Source organism: Python bivittatus, unplaced genomic scaffold (assembly GCF_059951505.1).
Source record: "Python bivittatus isolate LINGU-HERP-01145 unplaced genomic scaffold, Pbiv_v1 ctg000030_np1212, whole genome shotgun sequence".
Classification (NCBI taxonomy): domain Eukaryota; kingdom Metazoa; phylum Chordata; class Lepidosauria; order Squamata; family Pythonidae; genus Python; species Python bivittatus.
Window position 1 is genome coordinate 2,058,005 of NW_028277031.1, and position 23,853 is coordinate 2,081,857.

General features: G+C 47.0%; 1 protein-coding gene across 1 annotated transcript in view; it reads right to left on the reverse strand.

The window, feature by feature from the left end:
* Positions 1 to 438: 438 nt before the first annotated feature.
* RAB26 (RAB26, member RAS oncogene family) overlaps positions 439 to 23,853 on the reverse strand; it is a 149,594-nt gene continuing 126,179 nt past the window's right edge. Inside the window, exons 6-9 of the mRNA XM_088152399.1 lie at positions 7,392 to 7,457; positions 7,060 to 7,116; positions 4,282 to 4,358; positions 439 to 2,858 (exon numbers count right to left, since the gene is read on the reverse strand). Coding sequence (XP_088008525.1) covers positions 2,756 to 2,858; positions 4,282 to 4,358; positions 7,060 to 7,116; positions 7,392 to 7,457 — 303 coding nt within the window. The 3' untranslated portion in view covers positions 439 to 2,755. The remainder of the gene's footprint in view (positions 2,859 to 4,281; positions 4,359 to 7,059; positions 7,117 to 7,391; positions 7,458 to 23,853) is intronic.

Sequence of the window (23,853 nt, forward strand, 5' to 3'; positions counted from 1 at the left end):
ATATTGGTAATGCCATGTTTATATGCCTTGGTGAACCCAAAAAGTGCTGAGTTCCTTGAAGGCAATTACTTAGAGTTTGGGACAAAAACCAACATTATTCTCCCCCCCCCTTGCTGGATTGTGTCTGCTAATGCTTCTGTCAAATGTGTGACAGAAATGCAGACGTGCCCTAACCTCCAAGTCACCGGATTCAGATTTCAATTGAATAATGATGAAATATTGACTAGAAAGTAACTGCATCAACTACAGTACGTGCCCGAAGTTCTTGTTCCTCTAGTCTGAACAGTAAACAGTGCATTCTAAAGCAGAACCATTAGCTCTGAATCAGTGTTGTCCAAACTTGGCCACTTTAAGATGAGTGGACTTCAACTCCCATGGCTGGCTGGGGAATTCTGGGAGTTGAAGTCCACTCATCTTAAAGTGGCCAAGTTTAGACAACACTGCTCTAAATGATGTGCTGGCCAGTTAGGTTGGAAGAGTCATCCGTGTTTTTAGCCCAAAGTGATTTCCTCCTCCTGTCCCTACAGAACACGCTATGGGTCTCCCCCACCCCTTCATTTTTTCAGCCTGGCGTTTCGTCTTTGGACAGTTCTTTCAACCAAACTAGTGTAGAAATCAACCCTTGCACTCTAACTCTAGTGTGAAGAGGATCTTTGGGGTTTTAATCTGGCAGAATGAAAAACTCATTACATTTACTTAAATTTTGGGGTAGAATTGGCGAAGAAAGAAACACAGACCGTTTTAGGAAGGAGGTCTGCTTCAGACCTTGAGAAGCAAGCATCGTTAAAAAAATCTTTTATTAAGAGAAACCCAAAAAAAGCTATAAACAGAGCCAACAGTTACCTTGGTACATAAATAACACTTTCAAGGTGCTTAGGGACCGGACCAGCCTCTCAAGCTAGGTGACCAGATCCCTGCCAAGGCAGCCCTCGAGTGCATGCGCTTGCCAAATGGAGGCTGCCGAAGCCAAGCCACAAATGCAGGGGTTTGGCACATGGTCTTTGAGGTCAAGACGCCTGATTCACGCAGGTCTGCACTGCACGCAACGTGCAAGCTGGCTTTGATGGAAGATTTCTTCCTTGGAAAAGAGTTTCATTGGAGAATGGTGACAAGCATCCAATTTAGGGCCATGTAAAGGGATCTTAACTTAAAAGACATCTGCCGGGCACAAGGAAAACGACACTGAACGAGGAAAGCCCAATGGCAGCTTAGCATATATATCACAAAGCACCTAACGCACGTCATCAATTACCCTGAAGCAAACAGGATGATCAGGTGCGCTTGTCGTCTTCTACTAAGGCTGGGCTGCTGACTTGCCTGGATTGGCCCGTACTTGCGAGATCAAGCCAGAAGCTCCCCTGAAAGAGCTCTGCACCAGTCTTCCCCCAGTAGGTGCTCCAGATGTGTTGGACTCCCACCATGGCTGCGCTAATGGGATTGTAAGAGTTGACCGTCCCGCACATCTGGAGGGCAACATTGGGGAAGGCTGATGGAGCCACTTGCTTGCCAGTCACAGGACCAAGTAAAAAAGCTGCAGTTAAGATGGCTACACGAGGGAGCAGAGCCTGTCCCACAGCTGGACAGCATCCCCTCAGTTGGGGTGGGGGGAGAAAAGTAACTTCTGTAGTCCCAGCGGGCCTCTACCCTCTGCCTATTGATGGACGACTGCTATGTCTCCATCCCTTCAGCCTGGCCCAAGAATTAAGCCTGCTGGGCTGCTTCCTACTCTGCCAGCCATTACCTGGAGAGGCTTTCCCCCCACGTGCAATCTGGGCCTTCTGTCACATGGGTGCGCAATGTCCAACCACAGTGCCATCTTGCATGAAAAAAGCTACAATTTTTCTGCAGGACAGACTTGCTGGAGAGAGACCCACCGCATTCAGGATCAGCCACTAGAGATGTATCACGGAAATGAATGAAGGACCAGGAGACAAACCTATTTCAAACATACAAAGCTGCTTTCTTGTGTTGCACGTCTACAAAAAAGGCACACCCCAGTGCGCAGGGATGAACTAGGAGAACTGCCAGAGCTACAACACCCCCCCCAAGATAGAACAGATGGAATAGTTTATTCTGCCCTGTGGGCAGGATGGCTAACAAACTACAGCCAAGAATAGTCATCTTCTATTGTTCCTCCTAGTTTGGGCGCTTGGAAAAATGTGCTTTAAAACCTGTCAGCAAAAGCACACATGAAACATTGATCTTAAAAAAAAATAAAGAAAAGCAGAAGTACCCATATTCGGGTACTCACTGAGGCAACAAGGATGGAAGTGGAGCTGAAGTCCCACACGAACAGTTGCTGCCAGCAAGTCAGTCCATGGGAATGTGCAAGGGACGAGGCGCCCGACCCTCCAGGCGAGGTCTCAGGGGAGCACCCCGGGAACAGCAGCACTCCCTGCGCTCACGTGGCCCCGCTCACTTTAGGAGCACTCATGCAGGACACCCACGCTGGGACTGAGCAAGCTCCTCGGTCCCCCTCCCCAGAACACTGCCCACATTCAGTCTGTCCTTCGCCTGCTTCTAATCCAGCTTCCTTTTTGAAGGCCCCCTGCCTGCCCTGGGAAAAGAAGCTGCCGAGCCCCCAAATTCTTCCCAGCTTCACCTGGACAAAGACAACAAGACACAAGGAAGAGATTTGTAGAGCTTGTGCAGCAAGGAAGGAGAACAAGAGTCGCAGACGGATGCGGTAGGCGAGGTGGGCTGCTGGCGGCAAGTCTCGCGGAAGAGGCGCAGCCTGGACGGGGCCCCAGAGAGTTTATGACCGGCAGCACCCAGCGCCTTTCACCTCCTTCTTGACGTAGTCGTGGAGTCTGAACCGGGGCTCGCTGGGCAGCTTCATCGATCTGTGCTTCAGCTCCCTGCAAATCGAGCACAAGGTTTGAACACCTTTCCTTCTCCTTCGGGGAAGTCAGCCCTCCCTCCCAGGCACACCAGGCTGCCTTGCTTTGCATAAACGAGAATATTATTCTTAAAATATGAAGTCAGGTTATTTGGGCTCATGCTTTCCATTTTAGGGGGTTTTGGGGGGAGGGTTAACCATGCATTAACCAGTCTATTGGAAAACTGCACTGATTTTATTCTTACTTATTTACTTATTACAAGTGCTTCAGCCAAGCAAATGTAAGTGGTGTGCAGAGCAGAAGTATAATCAAGTACAGTAATAGATATAAATCTACCCTGTCCAATAAAATCATATTGTGACGGTCCATAATAACCAACGCCAACCCTCCTAGATGCATCTTCTACTCCTCAAACCCTAAATGCTTAAATAGTTAAGAACGGTTCTTAACCAGCCTCCCAAATACCTAAAGGGAAGGCACAGGTCTCATTTCTGGAAATAAATGGTTCCACAAGCTCCTGCAGAGAATGCTTGCCTCCAAGCCCCTTCCTGTAACACCTCTTGAGGGGCAGAAACTGTCCTATGCCAGGCTGGAACCCTGATGGAAAAGGTCTAGATCAGTGTTTTTCAACCTTGGCAGCGTTAAGATGTGTGGACTTCAACTCCCAGAATTCCCCAGCCAGCATGCTGCCTGGGCAGTTCTGGGAGTTGAAGTCCACACATCCTGGCTGGGAATTTGGGGAGCTGAAGTCACCAAGGTTGAGAAACTCTGGTCTAGATGATCTGCTTCTTCCAGAGCCTTTTGTAACTCCCACCCCACCACCTTCTCTCCCTAAAAAGGGAAGGTGGGTGACTGGGCAACAGCTGTCCAGTGTAGCTGTGACTGAGGCTGCCCTCTTAAGAGACGTGTGTGCACCAACGCCATTTTCAAGGGCACTGGCATCTCTCCCTCCTGCAACGAGGCATTTGCCATAGCTTTGACCCAACCCCAGATCCTTCCCTGGTGGTACGAACAACCCAAGTGGGCAGGGATCTACCCCACGGGGGGCGAGCTCATCTCACTGAGGATTTGGCCCACTTCCTCCGGGTCAACGGGTGATGCATCTAAGACATCACTCCCATTCTGCCAGTCACCCTGGGGGTGGTTCTTTAAAAAGGGCTGCCGGATGGCACTCCACAGATGCAATACCAGTGGCAAACCCATCCCACTATGCTGCTGCTACCCCCATCCAGTCAGATGCCTGCATCGCTCCAGGTATCTCTTCATCTCTGGGTGTTTCTCAGCAAACCAAGAGACCCCCCCCTTCCACCTCCTTAGGGTAATTTTCTGCCAAATGTCCATGGTATCAACCTAGAGAATGTCAGGATCAGCAAACGACGTCCTTGGGAGCTGCATGTTGGCTCTCCACTTTTGATGGGAAGACTGAAATAAAGGAACTTACTTGGCAATGGCCATGAAGGCTAAGTCCACATTCAAGCCGTTCTTGGCGCTGGTCTCCATGAAGGGCACCCCGTATTCCTGCACCAAAGAAATAAGGTATTTGGTGCTCCTATCTTCTTCTTCCCTTCTCTTTTTTCAGCAGCTTGTATCAGCGCTGCATCAGGTTATCAAGCTGGACATGGGCAGTCACACGCAGATTCAGCGCTTCCGTGTCAGAGCTGCCCATCTGCACGCATCTTATCCTAAACAGGCTGCCCCCAAATGTCCCTGGCGCGGAAGTACATTTTGTACGTTACTGCAGCCCAGAGATGTTCAAAGAAACTGCGCAAGCTGACCAGCTAGTTGCACAGCACCCTAAACTCAGACCAACCAGACACAACTGCTGGGTTATAAACACGGCGGCTTTGTTGGCACAAAGGTTGAATTCCAACTCCTTGAAACCACCCAACCCCATTTTAGCCTTAGCAAGCGTATTGAGTGAACCCAGCCATTTTCTTTCTGGATATACGTACGTAACACTGTTAACGAAACAAATCGCTCATTTTTTGAACGGACCTAATCAACTGAATTTTGTCCCTTGGCTGCTGAAAGCGGTCGGTGTGAGTAAGCCCGTGGAGGCAGAACCCAAATGAAGAGCCATTTAAAGGCTTAAGTTATAATCACGACCAAGTTGCATCACAGGATTAACAACGAGGCAGTATTTGGTCAATCCAACTGACTCCTAACAACAGACACTCATTTGTGCTGTGCTACAGACTGTCTGGGCTAATTTAGTCAGAAGAAGCACAATTTCTTCTAGATTTATTTTGCAGATAAATACATGTAGTTTAAAGTCTTGCTACATCCCGCCCCCATGAGAAAAGTTCTTCAAATGAGGTTTGATCTTATACAGATGTTTTCTCATCATTCTTTTCCTGTTAGTGAAGGGTCTTAAATGCGGGGGGGGGGAGTATATCCTCTCATTAACTCAGAAGATCAGTTGATTACGAACAATTAAAACTTAATTTAGCAAGAGCATTCTAGGAACAGATCACATAGCATTATAAAGATACAACATATATCCTAGGATGCACTTTCTGTTTAGATCAGAAAGAGTCTGGTGGCATCTTTTGAGACTAACACATTTTATTAAAAGGCGGCAGTTTTCATCGACTACATTGGATGCAGCAGAGGCAGTCAACCCTACACCAGCCTTAGCAGAATAGAAGTAATCAATCGCTTCATCCTAGATCTAACTAGACCCTTTCAGCTGTAGGCTTCTTTGATTCTATGATAACATGTTTTGGGGTTAAAAATCAGAAAAAAAATGGTAACACCCTTTTGGATGAACAGATTTTTTAAAAAGGTATAACTGAAAGTTCAAAAAGTGCTATCGGACTCCTCCTGAAGTCTACAATGGTTTAGGGTTGATGGATTCCATAATAAAGATTATCCAGCGAATCATTATTAGAGAAACCACAGCTTAGCTGCAGTGGGTTTTTAGGTATCTGGATCTCTGTTGTACAATCACTTCCAAGAAGCAGAAATAAACCATAATCTTGGTTCAGGGCCTGGCTGCAAATTATAATCGTTTGATAATACTGTGTATGTACCTTCAAGTCAGTTTTCTTGGCAACGTTGTTCAGCATTGGCTTGCCATTGCCTGCTTCCTAGGGCTGAGAGACAGTGACCGGCCCGAAGTCACCCAGCTGGTTTTGTGCCTAAGACGAAACTAGAACTCACGGCCTCCAGTTTCTAGCCTGGTGCCTTCACCACTAGACCAAACTGGCTCTCAGTCATGATCATGTATCTGTGAAAAAAGGGCACTAGTACAATATTCCTTCCTATCTATTTCACAAGGTACAGAGTTTGGGAGGAGAGCCTCTTCCAACTCTAGTATTTTGTGGGCAAAATCTACTCAACTTACCTGCCAAACAAAACCCAACTTGCTAATCCAGGGGAGATGCTCTGTGAATCCTTTGGCTGTCCAATTGAACAGCATTACTTGGCATGGGATATGCACATGAATTTACATGTGATTAGTGTCACACCCCCCTTAAAAATTAAATGTTTAAAACGTATATAATTTAACATAAAAAAAAATAGTGGCTAAACTCTCATGCTGACCTAAAGAATACACATATAAGCGACCTGTGGTCAGTAAAGAGCCAGTCTGGTGCAGTGATTAAGGCACCAGGCTAGAAACCAGGAGGCCGTGAGTTCTAGTCCTGTCTTAGGCACGAAGTTCTAGTCCTGTCTTAGGCTGGTGACCTTCGGCCAGTCACTCTCTCCCAGCCCTAGGAAGCAGGCAATGGCAAACCACTTCTGAAACCTTGCCAAGAAAACTGCAGGGACTTGTCCAGGCAGTCACCAGGAGTCGACACAGATTCAAAGGCAGCCCCCCCCAAAAAAAAAGTTAATAAAGAAGATTAACAAATCAGGACAGATATGCAGGTTAACTCGCTGTGTGGTGCTTGTGTGGATACTGGGAATATTCCAAGTCCTACTTTGGGTTAGAAGCAAGACTGAATGTAGCCTGCGATTCCCTGCAAATGCAGAACAAGCACAACATTAATTATCCATCAATCTTGCATTTCTTTTAAAGTTTTAATCCCTTTTGGCTGGACACATCTGCATAATATAGTGGATAATTTTGCTTGGCACCCTTCCCTGTAATTCTCCATAACAAGCTGAAGCAGAAGAATTTATGCTCTATTAGCTATGGGAGCAGATGCAAATTTTATAACCTCTCCTAGAGCAGAATTGCCATTAATTTTAATAAAGAGTGCATCCAATGTACCTTTGCTAAATTCTCCCCATCTTCTCTTTTCACCACTCGGTCCTGGGTTGAATCCACCTAAGCACGAGAAGAAAGCATCAGCAATGCATTCTGGGACTGCCGGCCCAGCACTGGTCCCATAACCAGCCAGGTCTCCGGCTTGGATGGACCGACCAGTGCCAAGCCAGCCGCCCCACAGCAGAGGAGGGCTTTGAGGCGGGGGGTGGATGAGTGTTTTGAGGTGGTGTTTTGTGCTACGCAAAGGCACCCCCAGCTTCCACTGCCCTCTTTCCCCCATCAACAGCTTCCGTGGCAGTGGCACGTCCGATCCAGCCCAGTGTCAGGCAGCTCACCTTGTTTCCCAGCAGCATCAGGACCACGTCTTGCTTTGCATATTCATGGATTTCTGTCAGCCAAGCCTAGTAAGGAACGTAGAACAATCAGAGATCACAAGAGCAAACTCTGGAACCCCGGGAGATATTTGGAAGAGGCCCTAGGAATTTTCTAAAATAACTGCTGGAATATTCCACTAAATCATAAAACGACGGCTGCACGAAAAGTCTGACTAAAACATCTCTCTTGATGTCTACAGTCCAGATTTCTTACAACGAAAAGCTTACTCTGGCATGAGTTTTGGCAGTAAGGTAGTACCATGAGAGATACATGCAGTATAATCAGATTTAAATGCCATGATACCTCCCACAGAATTCTGGGAATTGTAGTTTAACAGGGATGCTAGAGTTTTTTCTGGGCCACCAGGTCCTTAATCTCCACGGCGCTGTCCCCAAGGTGCCCTTGGGAGAGATAATTAAAGCAGCCGAACCCTCTACTGCAGAGACAGCAAAGCCATGATGGGTTATGCTTGCCATAACTCAGGAGCTGGATTGAGCCAAAAGTTCATCATGAATGCCAATCAGGTGGCTCTGGGAAGTCTACAAACAAGACACCCCCTTGCACGTGCTCTCCAACAACTCAGGGACATTAGCAGCAGCAATGGTGTCTACCAAATAATAAAAAACAATGAAAATAATGAAACAGCATTGCTTCCAGGTGACACCAGCTCCACCCTTTTGTACATGCATCATGACATTGCACGCATGAAGTCCAATGCTGTTTTTGTTGTTCTGATGAATGTGCTGGATCCTGTGGACACCACTGGACATTGGGCCTCTGCTTCTAGGTACAGTATAGATTTAGTATGAGGAGAAGGTACATATAAACTGCCCAGGTCGACGGCCGTGCCAAACGCTCCAGGCTGAACGATTTCAAGAATGGCCCGGAGAGTTGGCCCCAGTCCAGGAAACCTGAAACAGCCCAGTTTCACAAGTGGTTCTTCTACGTACATCCAAAGTGCAAGCTCTTTTGCACAATGGTTCGCCTTGTAACAGCTACTCCTGAGTTACTTAAGACTTCGTGTATCATCTGAAGGCCTCACCTCCGAATCCAAACTTCTTTCCATGATAGTTTCTCACCTAATTCTGACTTGGGAACATTGACTAGAGCTGTTAGTCAGCAGACTCCAATGCCACAGTCCTCCCCCTTAGTTGCCTTCTCCATCCAAAACAAATCACTTGAAGGTTTTGGACCCTTCCTCCCAGGGAAGGCACCCTGCTCCTTTGATCATTTCCATGCATTGATCATTTGTGTTGCTCTTCTGAGTTACGTTTTTTAAGACTGGAGATCTCCCCAGCCCCGAAACGCGGCCTTCAGTCCCAGCGCTATCAACGTGGTGACTGCCGAGTCTTGCCCGGTGCTCTGGTTCTCTCAAAGACCCTGCATTCTGTCTCTGCAAGGTTGCAGCAGAACTCAAGACTCAGAATGGGGTTTGCAATTTGTAGACAACTGTGGATTCTTAACAAGCCCCATGCAATCTTTGGAGAGTCTGGCTTCCATCCAAAGGTTGCGATGTGGACCAGCCATCTACTGAAGCGTCCCCTGCCGTCAACAAAGGCAGTCTTCCTGACTTGGCTTGCTGTCCTGTGATTGACCCACATTTTTCAATTAACACCCGGCAGACAGGCTCCTTAGACAAGCTAGCTCTTCCTATTTACTCTTGCAAGCTGTGAGATAACCACCTTTTTGTTCTAACCCCAATCAGGTAATTATTTCCGTCTTTTGTCTTAGCAGGTGCCTAATACCTACCAGACACTTAATCCTTATTAATAGCTAACCTTCCTTTGCTGATGCTTAAACCAAGAAATTCTGGGGATAGAAAGGAGAGTGAGGCTGCAGGGCTATCAAACCTGCCCAGTGAAAGCAACCCCTCTGTGAGTCGAATTCCTTGAGACCGTCCCTGCCACTTGGGCTCATCGTGCCAATTAGGGAAGGGTCCCTGGTGCTGTAAGTAATTAATGGGGATAATTTCAATAAACCTGATGCTGTTTGCTTCGGACCTGGCACCTCCTTTAATGTCCTCCTGCTTTGGTACCCATCCTGCAAATTCTAAATCAGCCAGCCACGCAAGAATTTCAGAAAACATTTGCTTTCTTTCCCGTCTGTAAAGACCCGCCAAGCCCAGCATTGACAAGAAGGGAGAAATCCAGTGGCAGAAAAGGGGAGCGCCAGCCAGAGCCGGGGGGCTTGACTGGCTTCTCCAGCGGGGCTCAGCTGGCCTCCTCCTCCCAGGGCAGCCAGAACACGGGAGCCCAGCAGCCACTGCCAGGGCGGCACTTGCCGAAGCTGGGAACATCGAGCCCCTCTGGCTTTGCTCCTGAACCCCCCCCCGCCCCCCGTCCTTTACCAGGCAAATCTGTTCTTGGTTTCTATTTCAGTGAGCAAGATGACACATCTTGGCTTGTTTGATGGACTGGCTGAAATGAGCTGGGAAGCTAATCTGGATTAGTTGGGGAGAAGGCATGCGGTAAGCTAGAATCCAGGCCAAACTCTTCTCAGCCTCCAGTCTGTGTAGGAGCCTACCCTAGAGGGCTGTTGTGTGATGGCTGAATTCATATCCTTGCCATAAATTGGTCTACTGGGAATAAGTATTGCTGGCTTGCCAACCTCCACAGTTTCAACACCCAAGCAGCGCTCTGGAGAAAATACCAGTAATGTTACCAACTGGGAAAATGCAGCAGGGTGCCCTCTCCACATCCTCCTTGGGCCTTTCAAGGAAAAGCCCCACACATTTTCCTCCCAGGTCTGCACAGGACAACAGCCTCAGGAAGGTTCGTTTCAAGGACGTTCAAACTCTATCTCCAGGGAGATACTCCAAGCCCATCTTTTCTTTCGGGGTCCCCTCCAAATCTCCTGACTTAAGCGCCCATCTTAAAGTGGCCAAGTTTGGACAACACTGACATAGATAGATTAGGTCCTGCAGGGTTGATGCACTCTGGTTTCCTTTGACTGAACAATGTCATCTCTCAGGACCCCGAAAACACACCTTCTCTGCAACAGCACCTGCCCCCTGGAACAAGGTCCCCCCTGCGATCCGGATGCCCCCCCATCCCGCTGTCGTTTAGAAGAGCCGTGAAGACCTGGCTCTCCACCTCAGCGTTCAGCGAGAGAGAGCCAGACCCCTCGCTTCATTGAGCTCGCCATCTTTTATCTTTATCTTTTATCAATTTTATTGTAATGTCTTTGACTGTTGTGAGCCACCAGAGTTGTCGAGAGGTGGGTGGCATACGAGTTTAATACATGATTATTATTGTTACTATTATTTTCTCCATGGTGATCTGTCCCGAATCTGGTCCTTTGAGTTTTGAATGCCTATTTGATAGGCACATTCACAAATCCTATCACTAGCCTTCATTGGTGGCCAGGGAATCAACTGCCCGTTGATCTCTCCTTTGCTCCCCCTCCCCACATTTTTTTTTCATCCTAGCATTTTTCCCGATGTGCAGGGTCTGCTTTTTTTCGGTTCAGCTGAATGTTGACCCATTGGCTGCGACACGAATTGACCGACTGGCTTGTCGCCCGAGCCTGACGTCGGGGGCTGAGAGAGGGACTGGCCCAAAGTTACCCAGCTGCCTTTCACCCCTAAGGCAGGACTAGAACTCACCGTCTCCTGGTTTCTAGCCCTGTGCCTTAACCGCTGGACCAGCCTGGCTCTCTCCTCTCCCCAAAAAATCCCAGGTCAAAACCCTTCAGCCATTCTCTCATTCCTTCATCTTTGACCAAAATGTGTTATGAGCAATTAAAAGAATGCCTGTTTGTCAAAGCTGAACGCACCTCTATTTTCTTCCTCTTTACAAGTATCTTGGTTAAGGTTGTTGTTGTTAACAGCACAGCACAACATTTTTCAGTAGAATAGTCGTGCTTGCTATTGTGCTATATCACATTTTATTTCCAGTATCCAACAACTGGTCTTGGGCACATGGTGGTGCTAAAGAGACAAAAACTGCGATAGGAAAAAATAATTAGTATTTGGCTCAAATAGAGACTCAGATTCCTGAATTTTGAGACACTGTCTATATAGACGTTTAAAACTTTGGAAAACTATCATGCACAACAACAAAGTGTGTGGGCGCAGTAACCAAATTTGTACTTCTACTCCACTTTTAAACCCTCTTTGCAGATGAAACCTGTGGATAAGCAGTGTGTAATTATTTAGAGAACTGCAGAATTGAAGAGGCTCTCAAAAGTTGTCCAGACCCCTAGTAATGCCAAAAATCCTCTAGCACAGCACCATGGTAATTGGCCATCAAGTCTTGCTTTAAGATCTCAGAGAGAGAAGCCCTCACCTTCTCAAACAGTCTGGTTCTCTGTCACTCAACCCTGTCACCCTAAAGGTTAATCAAAATCCCCACTCTATCTTGCTCAGCAAGCCACACTTTATGAAGTCCTAGTTTAGCAGGATATGAAAACTCATCCCAAGGGAGAAGCATCACGCTAAGCCCCACACCAACCAACCAACCAACCAACCATATTATGGCTACATAATATGTGAACCAATCCTCTCTGGTCACTTAACATGGAAATTCACAGCTCAAAGACTCAGTAAATTACAGTAAGGTAAACTGTGGCCCCTGTCAAAGATGGCCGAATCACACATCTCCCTCCCCACTTCTTAATGGTACAGCCATTTCTTCACCTAGCTGAGTTGTTATTCCACTGTGAAACAAGCCACCATCAGTTCCAGCCCATCAAGAAAAATTAGCAAATTATCGGTGTGAAAGTTATCACCAGAAGTGACGGATAGTTGTCACAACAGAGATCCTGACATTAATGGTCCTTGATATTACTTGGCATATGGCAGCTTCCGAGCTTCATCACTCCAGTTCATTTTCTCCCTACGCCTCACTCCAGAAGATGGTTTCTGAAATCTCAGGCTCATGGAAAGAAGGTGGGGGTGGAGAAGCCCCAAGCAAAAAGCACCTCTGAATCCAATATATCTCTTTCAAGAGAACCTTCAAAAGTTCAGAACAGAAGAAGAGCTTGGAAAGCAGGGAGGCTGTCCAGACAAATCCTGGAGTGGCCATTGTGATTCATCCCTGGGAGGGAGAGAGCTTCCTTAGGAAAGAGCTGCAGCTTCACGCACAGCACACGCCTTGCAAGAAAAACAGAGGTCTGCTTGCCTGTTTTTATGACCGGTCTTAGCTTCCAAGCCCAACCTGTTTCCCTGCTGTAGTTCTATTAATTTTATTTGTGACCCGTTGCTGCTACAGGGGAAGAGGCATGTTGCAAGCAGAGACCATCAAACTGGAACTTTTCTAGGAGAAACGGGAAACTGACCAGAAGGGATTAAGGGGGGGGGGGGGTTCATGAAACTGACTAAGGAGAAGGTAAGCCCCAAAGAAACAATACAGTAGGGAGAAGAAGATGTCTCTGATCCCCCCTTCCCCCAAGGCTTGTTGGGCAAGAAAGGATTAAAACCGTATATCAAAGTTGCAGGAACAAGGGAATGATAGTTTGAACCCTGCAGGTTGACTGAAAATTCAGTTAAGCAGGCCTGCAAACTGCATCATTTCCCTAGTATCCTTTATTTCTCTCACAGTTGCAAAGGAGGGGTTTTACACTGATGCTTTAAACAGAGGGGATGCTGGGCGAAACGTTTGCTGAATTTCCACCGAGCTGCAAGTCACACCCAGAAGAGGTGCTCAGACTATTCCTGCCCGGGCTAGGCTCCAGGAGCCACCAAGGGTGCATTTTGGCTCCCCTTACTAAGTTGGGAGAGAAGTATTCTCACACAGTATTCCCTTTGGGTCCTGCCCTTCCATTCACTTAAATAAAGGTTGCGGACGCTTCCTTAAATACAGGAGAAGGACCTTTATGTTCCCAATTAAGGCAGGGACATCTTTAGAAAGGGCTCTCCTGCAGATCTTCATGTTGGGAAAGTTTCCTCACGGGGAAGACATGTTCTTAGACCCTAAGCTATTTAGGGCTTTGAAAGTTAACCCTACTTCTTTAAATTGCACCCAGAAAACAACGGGCAGCCAATGCAAATCTGTCAACCTGGCCTCATACAACGTTTAGCAGCTGATATGCCACATTTTGCAACTGAAGCTTCTGGACCCTTTTCAAGAGGAGCCCCACATGAAGCACTTCGCAAGTATCAGGCTGAGGTGTACCTAATAATAGTCAGGCCGGCTTTCAGACCCTGGAGTGATTGTGTTTTCCTCCTTTGGTGATTATTTTTTTATACTGCATTGCTGAGGTTGACATTATTCCAGTGCTTAACCTGCTAGTTGTGTTAAAATATGTTGACTGTACATAACCAATTAATTAATTGACCATGTAACTTAATGCCAGTATAGCTGCATTATGTGTTTGTGTGAATTAGGCAGAAGGGGAGACCCACTCAAAGCAGCCAAAAAGACAGAAAGGTTTGCTCAGGAACCTCTGGAGAAGTACCAGAACGAACCATCTGAAGAAGACACAATGAAAGAAGGATCCCACAACAGCTGATGGCTCCCATGTGATTTGGATGAGGCAAAGGCAGTCTGGTGAAAAAGGGTGTGAAGGAAGTGTGAAACAAGGGCCAAGGTGGGTCTGGCCAAATGTGACACTGCTCAAGTCTTGTTAACAGTTATAAAACTATGTGGGAACTTGGGGGCCATCACAAACCACAGAATGCTAGAATTGTAGTGTTGGAAAAGCAAGGGTCAAGTCTCCCCAAACCTAACAGGTGTGCTATGAGGACACCCCACCCCCACCCCAGAACTCACACCGAGCCTGGCCAGGTAGCCTTTCATCTGGGGGTTATGCCTGGGGGTGCCACTGTGTCAATGAGCTGAGCTTTTCATCCAGAAGGTGGACAATAAAACCTGTAAACCTGCTTTTGCTTTGGTGTCTCTGAGTCCCTCAATAAAAATGTACAAGGAGAACTAGAGAATGCTTTCCAGCCCTTAGTGTGACAGAGTTATGTTTTGTTGTGTCCATCTTGAATTTTACTGAATTATAATTGCACATTTTATTGCTACTATTCATCTTGGGAGTGGAAGGAAGATAGGATATAAATAAAAATAAGTGAAAAAGCAAACCTGGAAGCTTCTCTTTCTTCCATAAAGGACAGTCCAAGCGAGCACACGGGCACGTAGCCAGCACATTTGTTCCTGACATACCCCGTGCATCCCAGGACCGACCAGGTATCTGGAGCCAAGTGCTTAGAAGTTTTATTGCCGTCCCTCGTCTCCCCCACGCAGCCAGCAGGCAAAGCAAGGTGACTTAATCCAGCAAAAAAGAGCTACTGCCAACTGCCAAGCGGAGCCTGCTTATTTCCTCTGTGTAATAATGACTTTAATTAGGGGGCATTAGTTGCATTTGCAATTTAATTTCGATGTAATATACTACAAGATTGGGAGCAATTATGGTTCCATTGTTAATTTCCTCCCTCGCATCTTCCCCTAATACAGAATGGATTTGAAGGGAAGAGAGAGAAAACGATCTCCAAGAGAAGCAGCAGCAAACATTTGGATTAAAGTCTCAAGATCAAACCATTGGCGTTTGATGGGCCAGGAGGAAGCCGTGGTGGCAATGGAACCATCGCTCACCATCAATCTTGGCCGTGAAGAAGGTGTGCCAGATGTGAAAGTATCCCACAGTGACCACTGTAGCATCTGCCTCATTCCAGAATGGAGCTGCCCTTAACTTTCAATATTTGCAGTCCTGCCACGAGAACTTTGGCTCAAGAGTCAAGTCTGGAAGAAAGAAAAATCCTACACAACTCTCCGAGAAATGGGAAGACCATGGTGATAGGCTGGTCCACAGCTTTCCATCCAAATAGAGTGACTGAATCCACACAGCAGGCTCACCGCAACGCAGCTTCTCTGGGTTTGGCCAAGCCTTCTGCGTGCACCACAGCTGTGTAAGGCTTTGGAGGGAAGCTTCATTCTGGTTACATTTCACATGAAACAGCCCTCCTGAGCCACTTCATGACAATGCAGGTGCTTGCTTCTGAAGCTGCTGCACCTCTTTGCTTCCTTCTCTGGAGCCTCCCAAGTTCGTGGAAGTGCCAGGCAGGGACATCAGTCTGAGGCAGGCCAGCCAGAGGTGCCCAGGCCTACTGTGAACTTGGCCACTGGGATCAGGAGCCTTGGCTTAATATGTAAACCCAGCCATGCACCCCTCTGCACTGAAGCCATGACTAGGATAAATGTTGTCTTAGCAGGAAGCCCTTTCCAACCATTTGTCTGTGTGGACCTCCTCTCCAGTTGTGGACGCCCTGGAGCAGTGTTTCTCAACCTCACCAACTTTAAGATGAGTGGACTTCACTCCCAGAATTGAAGTCCGCTCATTGATGCTGGCTGGGGAATTCTGCGAGTTGAAGTCCACACATCTTAAAGTTGTCAAGGTTGAGAAACCCTGCTCTGGAAACATGCTTGCAGACTCGTGTGCCTGGGGCAGTTTCAAGTCTGGGCTCAGGGCCCTGTGGTTTTCCGGATGTTATTGACCCAAACTGCCATCATCCCTCACCGTTGACCAGGGTACCTAGGAGGATGGGAACTGGAGCTGAAAAAATGTCCACCTCATTCCTCCCTGCCCTACATGAGCTCAGGTGACCTCAACAAACAACTGCTCTTAAAGGGAACAGAAGCCCCTGTAAGAAAGCTGCCTACCCCAAAAGCTGCTTCTCACAGGGGAGGCCCTGAGCCCCTTCTAAGGACCCCTTGGATACCCCAGAAGTCACACAAGCAACCACCATTCAAGAGACTCCTATGTGACACCACTGTGTTCACAGCCATCTTGGGCTGATGGATTCCCTGGAAATGCGGGGAACACGCTGTGGACGCCCTTGCAAAATGGCTGCCCCAAGGGGCCCAGCCAGTTACAACCCCCCTCCCTCACAAGACTCCTTACTGTTTTGATTCTTTTAGGGGTAGATGGGCATAGTAACAAAGCACCAACAACGTCTGTTTGTTTATGTATACATACATACATACATACATACATACATACATACATACATACATATATCTGCCTATATGTGTGCATCTATATAAAAAGTTGGGGGAGCCAAGTAAGAGCTTCACAAACATCCTTCTGCCCGCGGCCACCACTGTCAAGATTCCCAGCAGGAACCGTATTTTTGCTATTTGACTTGCCAACAAACCAAATATAGAAATATTGATGCCAAGCTGCAGTTTCATCTCCTGGGAGGGCATTGTCCTTCAGAGCAACGTCTCGCCAGCCCCAGATTTGGGTAAAAGGTCTCAGTAGAGAACGCTGCCCGGTTGTGGCAAGACGTCTTCCCTTCAGTTGCCCTGATGCTCCAGAGCAAAGTTATACTGGGCACACTGGCAGATCACAATGGCTTCCCTCAGATGAACCATACCTGCCAACATTTCAGATCACACATTAGGATCTGGTTATTTGATTTTTCTCCTGTTTTGCCCCCCTCCCCCATATATAGGAATAGTCTTCACCTAGATTCCTGCTCACTCTACTTAAGCCAGCAAAGCTACTGGCCACCTACACCATTTTGCTGCACGTCACTCCCAGCGCCTCTCCCCGTAGGCCTACTCAGGAGTAAGCTACAGCACCGGATGAACCAGTATACTTTGAGTTGCCTACTCAAACGGATCTCACTAGATTCGCTGAGGCCGGTTCTCAGATAAGCGTTCATCTGCTGGTAGTCTCCTTGCAAAGAAGGCAGCAGTACATCTGCTAAACATTTCAACAAATTGCTTTTTGCACCAGATGCCAGTTCAGGTGGGACTCCAGGGAGGCTGGTGCCCAGCCAAAGGGGTAGGAAGAGGGCAGCCTCCTTCCACAGAGCTAGAACAGGCAGAATCGGGCAGCCCTCCTGTTGGCATCTGCAACCCGGCGTCTGAAAACAAACAAAACTTTCATGTTCATCTCCCCCCCACTACACACACACACATTTTCCCATTGACTCATCATAAATAAACCCAGTATATGTGACAATAGAGGTATAATTTTATTTCCTGCGCTAGAACTTCACGAAGAGACCCAGGCTCGCTCAAAGGTCTTCTGCTCTGCTCCTTGCAAAGAAAAGACTTCTGAACTCCTGGAGACAAAGAAAATAGCCAACTCTAAACTGCAGTGGAGGCCCTCGGCTGAGGTTGTTCCTGCACTTTTAACCCATTATCAGACTCCCCTTGCCCTTAGCTGGCTGCAAAAGCATCACGATTCCAGAATCAGAAGGAAGAAAAGTCCTCTGCTGATAAAACGGGCACCAAAGAAGCACGCCCGGGAAAACTCTCCTTCCAAGGAAACGACAACGCAGCCTGTGAAGAGCAACAAAAGCCATTCAAAAGGAAGGCACCGATTCCAGCAGGTTGGAGATTTGTGAGAGCCAGGAAGTGCTGGGTGGGGCTGCAGCTGGGCCGAGGGGGCACGGAGGGCGCTGGGGCGCTCTGCAGGGGCCAAGGGGCGCATGTGCAGACGTCAGGCTAAAGGCTGCAGCTGCCTCCCGAAAGATATTCCCTTTCGGCTGGCAGCGGGTCAACAGCAGAAGAGCCCTTCCCCACCTTTGCCTCACAGGTGCCCTGTCTCAGCCATCCGAGAGCTGCCCTTCCTAAAGCAGCATCGGTGGGCTAGGGCCCCTCCCCACTCCCCTGCCTGGGGCAGTGGGAGCCCGTGACTCCCCCTCTTCCACATCCCAATTTGCTGGTTTGGCTTTTTTTCAAAACCAGGCTTTGAAGGCTCAGGCACCCACGCGGGGTAGATTTTAAAACATTTAGCACTTCACAAGACTGGGCGATGTCACCAGGATTTTTTTACTTTCATTCCTAGTAACTCACACTATTTGCATTTAGATTGCACTTTAAAGAATTCAGAATACTTTGCATGTATTTACCTGGCTGACAGACTGCACAGAGCTCATCACAAACTGTTTCTTTCCTGCCGGGACTTATATAAAATGTTATCAGGAACTACACGGAGACTCCAAAGCTGTTATTGAGAAAGGGCATTTTGAACGGGAACACCCAACATTTTCACCAGTCCAGTGACCTTGGTGCAAACGTGCCCCCCACGCACTTCTCTTGCTGCTCACCGGGCTCTCAGCCCCTCCCCGCATCCTTTTAAAGCTCCTTCTAGTTAAGAACTTAACCAGGCAGCTGCACAGCGAACTCCTTGCCACTTGCCTTTAGGTGGCCCTGAGGTGGAAGAGCTCGGGTGGAAGGTCTCCCACCGTGGCAGCCCTTTGGGCCGGGGGCTCCCAGCAATGCAACGTTACCCCTTTCTGACCTGCCATTTCAGTCCCTCCTCCTGGGTTCCTACATTTGCCATCTTAAGTCTGTGGCCTTCCCCTCTCCATGTTTTAACTGAGATTCCATAACCTGCTTTGAGTCTGCTCAGACAGGATGGTGGGTAAGTCCAGTAACTAACTAGCTAGCTAAGGATGCCCTTGCACAGTAATGCATGATTGCTGTTCGTAGTGTTCTTCCTCAGTGTTATTTAATTGTTTTAATACTGCGAGTCACCTTGAATGCTCTTGTAAGGATGCAGCATCGGAATCAACTGACGTTGAGGGTCGAGCTCAATCTGAGCAGGAATTTCCTACCGTCATAACAACCGGGAGTTGGAAGAGGTCTTGAAGGTCATCTAGTCCAATGCTCAGAGCAGGAGTCACCAGAGCAGCTCTGGCAAAAGATCCCCACAGCCTCTCTTTGGAGGCATCTAGTAGACATCACTTCATGGGGCAGCCCGTACCCCAAGCTGAGAGCTTGTAATCTCAGGACGTTCCTCCTGGCATCTATCTTGAACCTCCTCCCTTTTAGTTTTAATGTATTGGTTCCGGTTCTGGCCTTTGGGGATATAAAGAATAAGTCCATCTCCTCTTCTGTACGACAACCCTTCAGATAACTGAAGAGGGCTATCGTATTTCCCCAAGTCATCTTTTCTATAGGCTACATAGACCCAGGATCCTTTTACTCTTCCTCATAGGGTTTGATTTCCAGATCCTTGGTGAAAGCTGTTAAGAGGTGAAGCAATCTGCCTAAAATGGTGGTGGATCCCCCGACTGGCAGTTTCCAATGGAGACTGGCTGGTTACCTGCAGTGAATGATTTAATAGACTTCTGCCCTTCCAACTCAGACATTTGGGGATTCCTGCCTTCTTGGGAGACTGGCCTGCTCTGATGCTCTCTCGGTATTTCAGGACATTGCAAAAGTTTTAGCTGATGCAAAGTAGTACAGACCAGCCTTCTGCTAGCTGATGACCTTGAGATAACAGATTACAATTCCCACCCTTTATAAAGATCCCAGCACAGAGAACAACTAGTTAGTTTTTGAGAACCACATTTTTATGACAGAGGGAAAAAACCCTCTTTTCACTGGAAAGAGATTGTAATTTAAAAAAAAAAATCCTTCTCATTTCTCTAAAAAAATAGGTTTATTTTTACTGCGTCTTATCTAACCCAACTGCTTCAGTGAAGAGAAGACAGCCACCCCTTGCAGCTACAGCTCCTTTTCACTGGAACAGGCAAGATGATGTCTTTGGGATGTCCGGGATCCTGTTCCAGAAGGGCAAGGAGTCTGAAATGCAGTTCAAACTATCTCTGGGCTACGAAACGGTCACTTGGCAGGAAAAAAACAAGGGAATGGCAGACAGATAACTACAGTTACAGAGAAGTGGTGCAAGAAAAATGAAAATGAAAGATTATTCTCAATTTAAAAGCTCATCAAATAGTTACCATCTGGGAGCAGTTATAACAGGTTTTTAAAAAGCATTGTATCTGGGGGGAAAATCCAGGAAACCAACTTAAATGACCCTAGTGCAATCTTATTAAGGGAACATAAGGACATTTATTCAACGGAAATACATTGAAAAACTGAAGAATTAAAGAAGCAGACTTAATTAGTACTCCGATGGGAAGAAAACTGTTTTTATGCTTGTGCTTTGTTTGTTGTTGAGAATTAAAGATTTTTTTTAAAAAAGCCTCTTCTGGTGAATGAGCACATTTGGAATTTAAAGGGAGCCTGGGGCGGGGGGCGGTTTCCCCCAGCAAGGAGCAAGGCTTGTTCAAATCCCGCCCCCCAGACCAGGGTGGCCTGGTCAGTCATAAAACAGAGGTTTCTCAGAAGGCAATCGGTCAGCCTAAAAGGCAAGCCATTTACACAGCACTCTAAAACCGAGGGAAGGGAGAGACGCAACGCCTCCTTTTAACCTTCATTTTCTGTTTCGACACCCGTCTGACATGAGATAAACCTAATGAATTTGGGAGACAAGAAAGCCAACCCGGAGAACAAGACAGATGAATGCAAAAGCAGGTGAAATGTAAAGGCCAGATTCAATATTTCTGGTTTTAACTGGCCAAAGAGGGCCAGTGTTTAGCTCTGGAACGACGGACTGTTTTGCAAGGAAATATTGGGGGGCTTTCTTTGTGTTGTTGGGTGTTAAGTGTTTGTCCTCACCAATTTACAGAAAGGAGCAGGATTCTCTCTGCTGACATTAGAACTGGCTGTTGTGCAGACGAGGATTCAAGGACACAGATACATCCAGAAAGCCGCTAAGGAAGGATTCTAGTGAGGGCCGAGTATAACACACAAACCTTGTTTATTGAGAAATCAAGGTTCAGTTCCTCTTTTTCCAGCTCACACAGTGCAACAAACCGGAGGCTTCACTGTACAGGACTAGCCTGACCTTTGCTTCTGACCTTGGCAGAACTAGCTCTCGTACCACCTTCTCCTCTCCTCAAGCTCTCCTTCTTGAAGGAGCTGTTGCTTCTCCCTTGTTTTCCCCAGATGTGTGGCCCTGGAAGGATCTGTGATTTTCTATTGCTTCTGTGTTTCTGCTAAGGCTGAAGAATCCTCTGGAGGAAGTAGAATTTCCACTTTCTACGGCTCATCCCAGGAACTCAGAGAGGACATGTTATGCTGGGGGTGGCATCCAACACTGTGACCTTGTTCAGGTGCTCACTCCAGTCTAAGACTGTCCCCTTTCCTGGGCATGGAAGAGTAGGAAGAGGGAGTATGTCCTGACAACCAGCAGACAACGAAGGAAGGGGGAATTTTTATGTCAGATTTCTCATTTTCAGTGGAACTTCCAGCCAGAAACCCTGGTTCAGGGGTGAAGGGGAGTAGGAGGTATAAAAGAGTCCATCCCATCTCGAGAGTCAGTGTTCATCACTGATACTCTGCCCCCCTCACCCCCTGTCCTTGGCTTCCAGAAGACTTTCTGATGGTTTCAGTTAGGGGAGATCAGGCTTCTTGTTAACCTCTAACACTCAGTTTGTCAAATGTGGCTTCCTTCTCCTCAGTATCTGAAGAAGTGCAGGTGCAGAGGCCAGTGAGAAGGCCTGGCCTTCTGTAGATATTGCAAAAGGGTTTATTGAAGCAGGTGGGGCCATGGACATCTGCTGCTTCCCAATATCTTTCTTTGTCTGGGTATCTCTTCCAATGAACCAGATATTCCAATCTGCCTCTCCAGGGCCAGGATTCCAGAACACATCCTACCTTGAATTCCCCCCACCCACCAAGATGGAAAGGGGCAGAGGACTAAGAGCTAAGGAGAGCATTCCATGAGGAAACAGTGACAACCAGGTGTATTTTCACTGCACCTTGAGGTTGTAGACAAAAGGTGTCTGAGTGAATCTCTGCCAAAACAGAAAGAGGGCCAATACATTTGCCATCTAGTTTCTTAAGACTGATGGATAAAAAGGAGGAATCTGGCCAAGAGCCAAACAAAATATCCAGCAGCAAGGGGGGTGATGTTAGTCAGCATCTTGTTTGCAGGAAGCCTTGGCAAGATCCAGATGTTCTTTAGGAGCTGTTGCTCTGCCTGAGGTTCCTGGGGTAAATGTGAAAGCTAAAAACAGGGGAAGATAAGGCGATAGCAAGCCACCGGCAGAAATGGTAGCCATTCAGAGCTTGAAATGTCAGCATGTGAATACTGTAGATCAGCGTTTCTCAACCTTAGCAACTCTAAGATGTGTGGGCTTCTCAGAATTGGAGTTGAATGATAAAATATGCTAAAATGGTAAAATACGAGCTAGATGTTGTAACATACAATGGTTTTATATTTCACTGAATGACTCTACAGTACTCAGAGAATACTCATAAATGGTTCCATATCAGCTTGGAGAGCAGTATCAAGTGGAGAGCCACAGGGCTCTGTCCTGGGCTTCAGCAGTTCAGCAGTTTTATTAGCGATCTCAATGAAGGGATAGAAAGACTGATTATCGAATCTGCATATGACACAAAACTAGATGGAGTGGCTAACACTTTAAAAGAGAAAGAGAAGATGCAAAAAGATCTAGGCAGGCTTGGACAGTGGTTCAAAACAGAATGAAATGTAATAGGGGAAATATAAAGTTCTGCATCTGGGAGAAAAAATGAAAGGCACCCTTTTAAGATGGGGGAGACCTGCCTTGTGGTGAGAAGGATCTCAGTTTTCTAGAAGATCACATGTTGAACACTGGCCAACAATGTGATGCAGCTGCTAAAAACGAAAATCATATGCTATTTTGGGTTGTAGTAAGAGGAACGTAAGAGCCCAGATCACAGGAAGATACTGTCCCACTCTTCTCTGCCTTGATCAAACCCCATCTGGAATGCTATATTCAGTTCTGGGTAGCAGTCTCAAAATGACATTGGCAAACTGTTGCTCAGAGAACGGCTACTAAGATGATCACTGGAAACAGCTCTCTGTCATAGTGTCAGGAGAAACGTCTTGGTGTAGGCTTTTTTTTTTTTTTTTTAAATCCATTTAAACTATTTCCATGGCTGCCCATTTCACTGTTGTGAGTCTGGGCAGCAAACAAGAAATTAAAACCAGAAAACCACATAACTCAATTAATTAACAAAGGCATTACAACCACTATCAACCCCCAACATCCATACCAACCAGCCAACTGACACGGCTCCCTTAACACCTGGCCCAAATGCCAGGGAGCAACCAGGTCTTTAGCGCTTTACAAAAAATCAAGAGAGTTGGGCCATACAGATGCTGGGGGAGAGGATGCTGTTCCACAGGACACGCACCACAACACAGAAGGAGCCTGGAGCGTGCCCACCCTGTCAGCTCTGGTGGGGCAAACAGAAACAACCAGGGACGGTTGGTCCTGCATCTGTAATGCAGTTCCCACTCATCCCTGTAAACGTTATATGTGAACCAGGCCGTTATGGCTGTATGCACACAAACAGACCCATAAACTAGCCAACCACATTTTAGACAAACAAGTTAGCCCATTTCCTCTCATGCTGTGTAGTTAGTGTATGTCATGCAGACCCAGAAAACTGGGCTGAGTAAAAGGAACCATGCTCAACGAACATGAGCATGATGTGCAAACACATTGATAGGCTTTATCCACAGGAATGTTTACCAAGCCAAATACAGTACTCAAGTAAGCCACATTATATCTTTTTGTTATATATTACCCAATCATTACCATTTTACAGCTTCCTTTGTACGACTAAATTTCTCATGAAAAAAAAAAAACTATATTGCTGAACACATCTCCAGAGGCCAAGA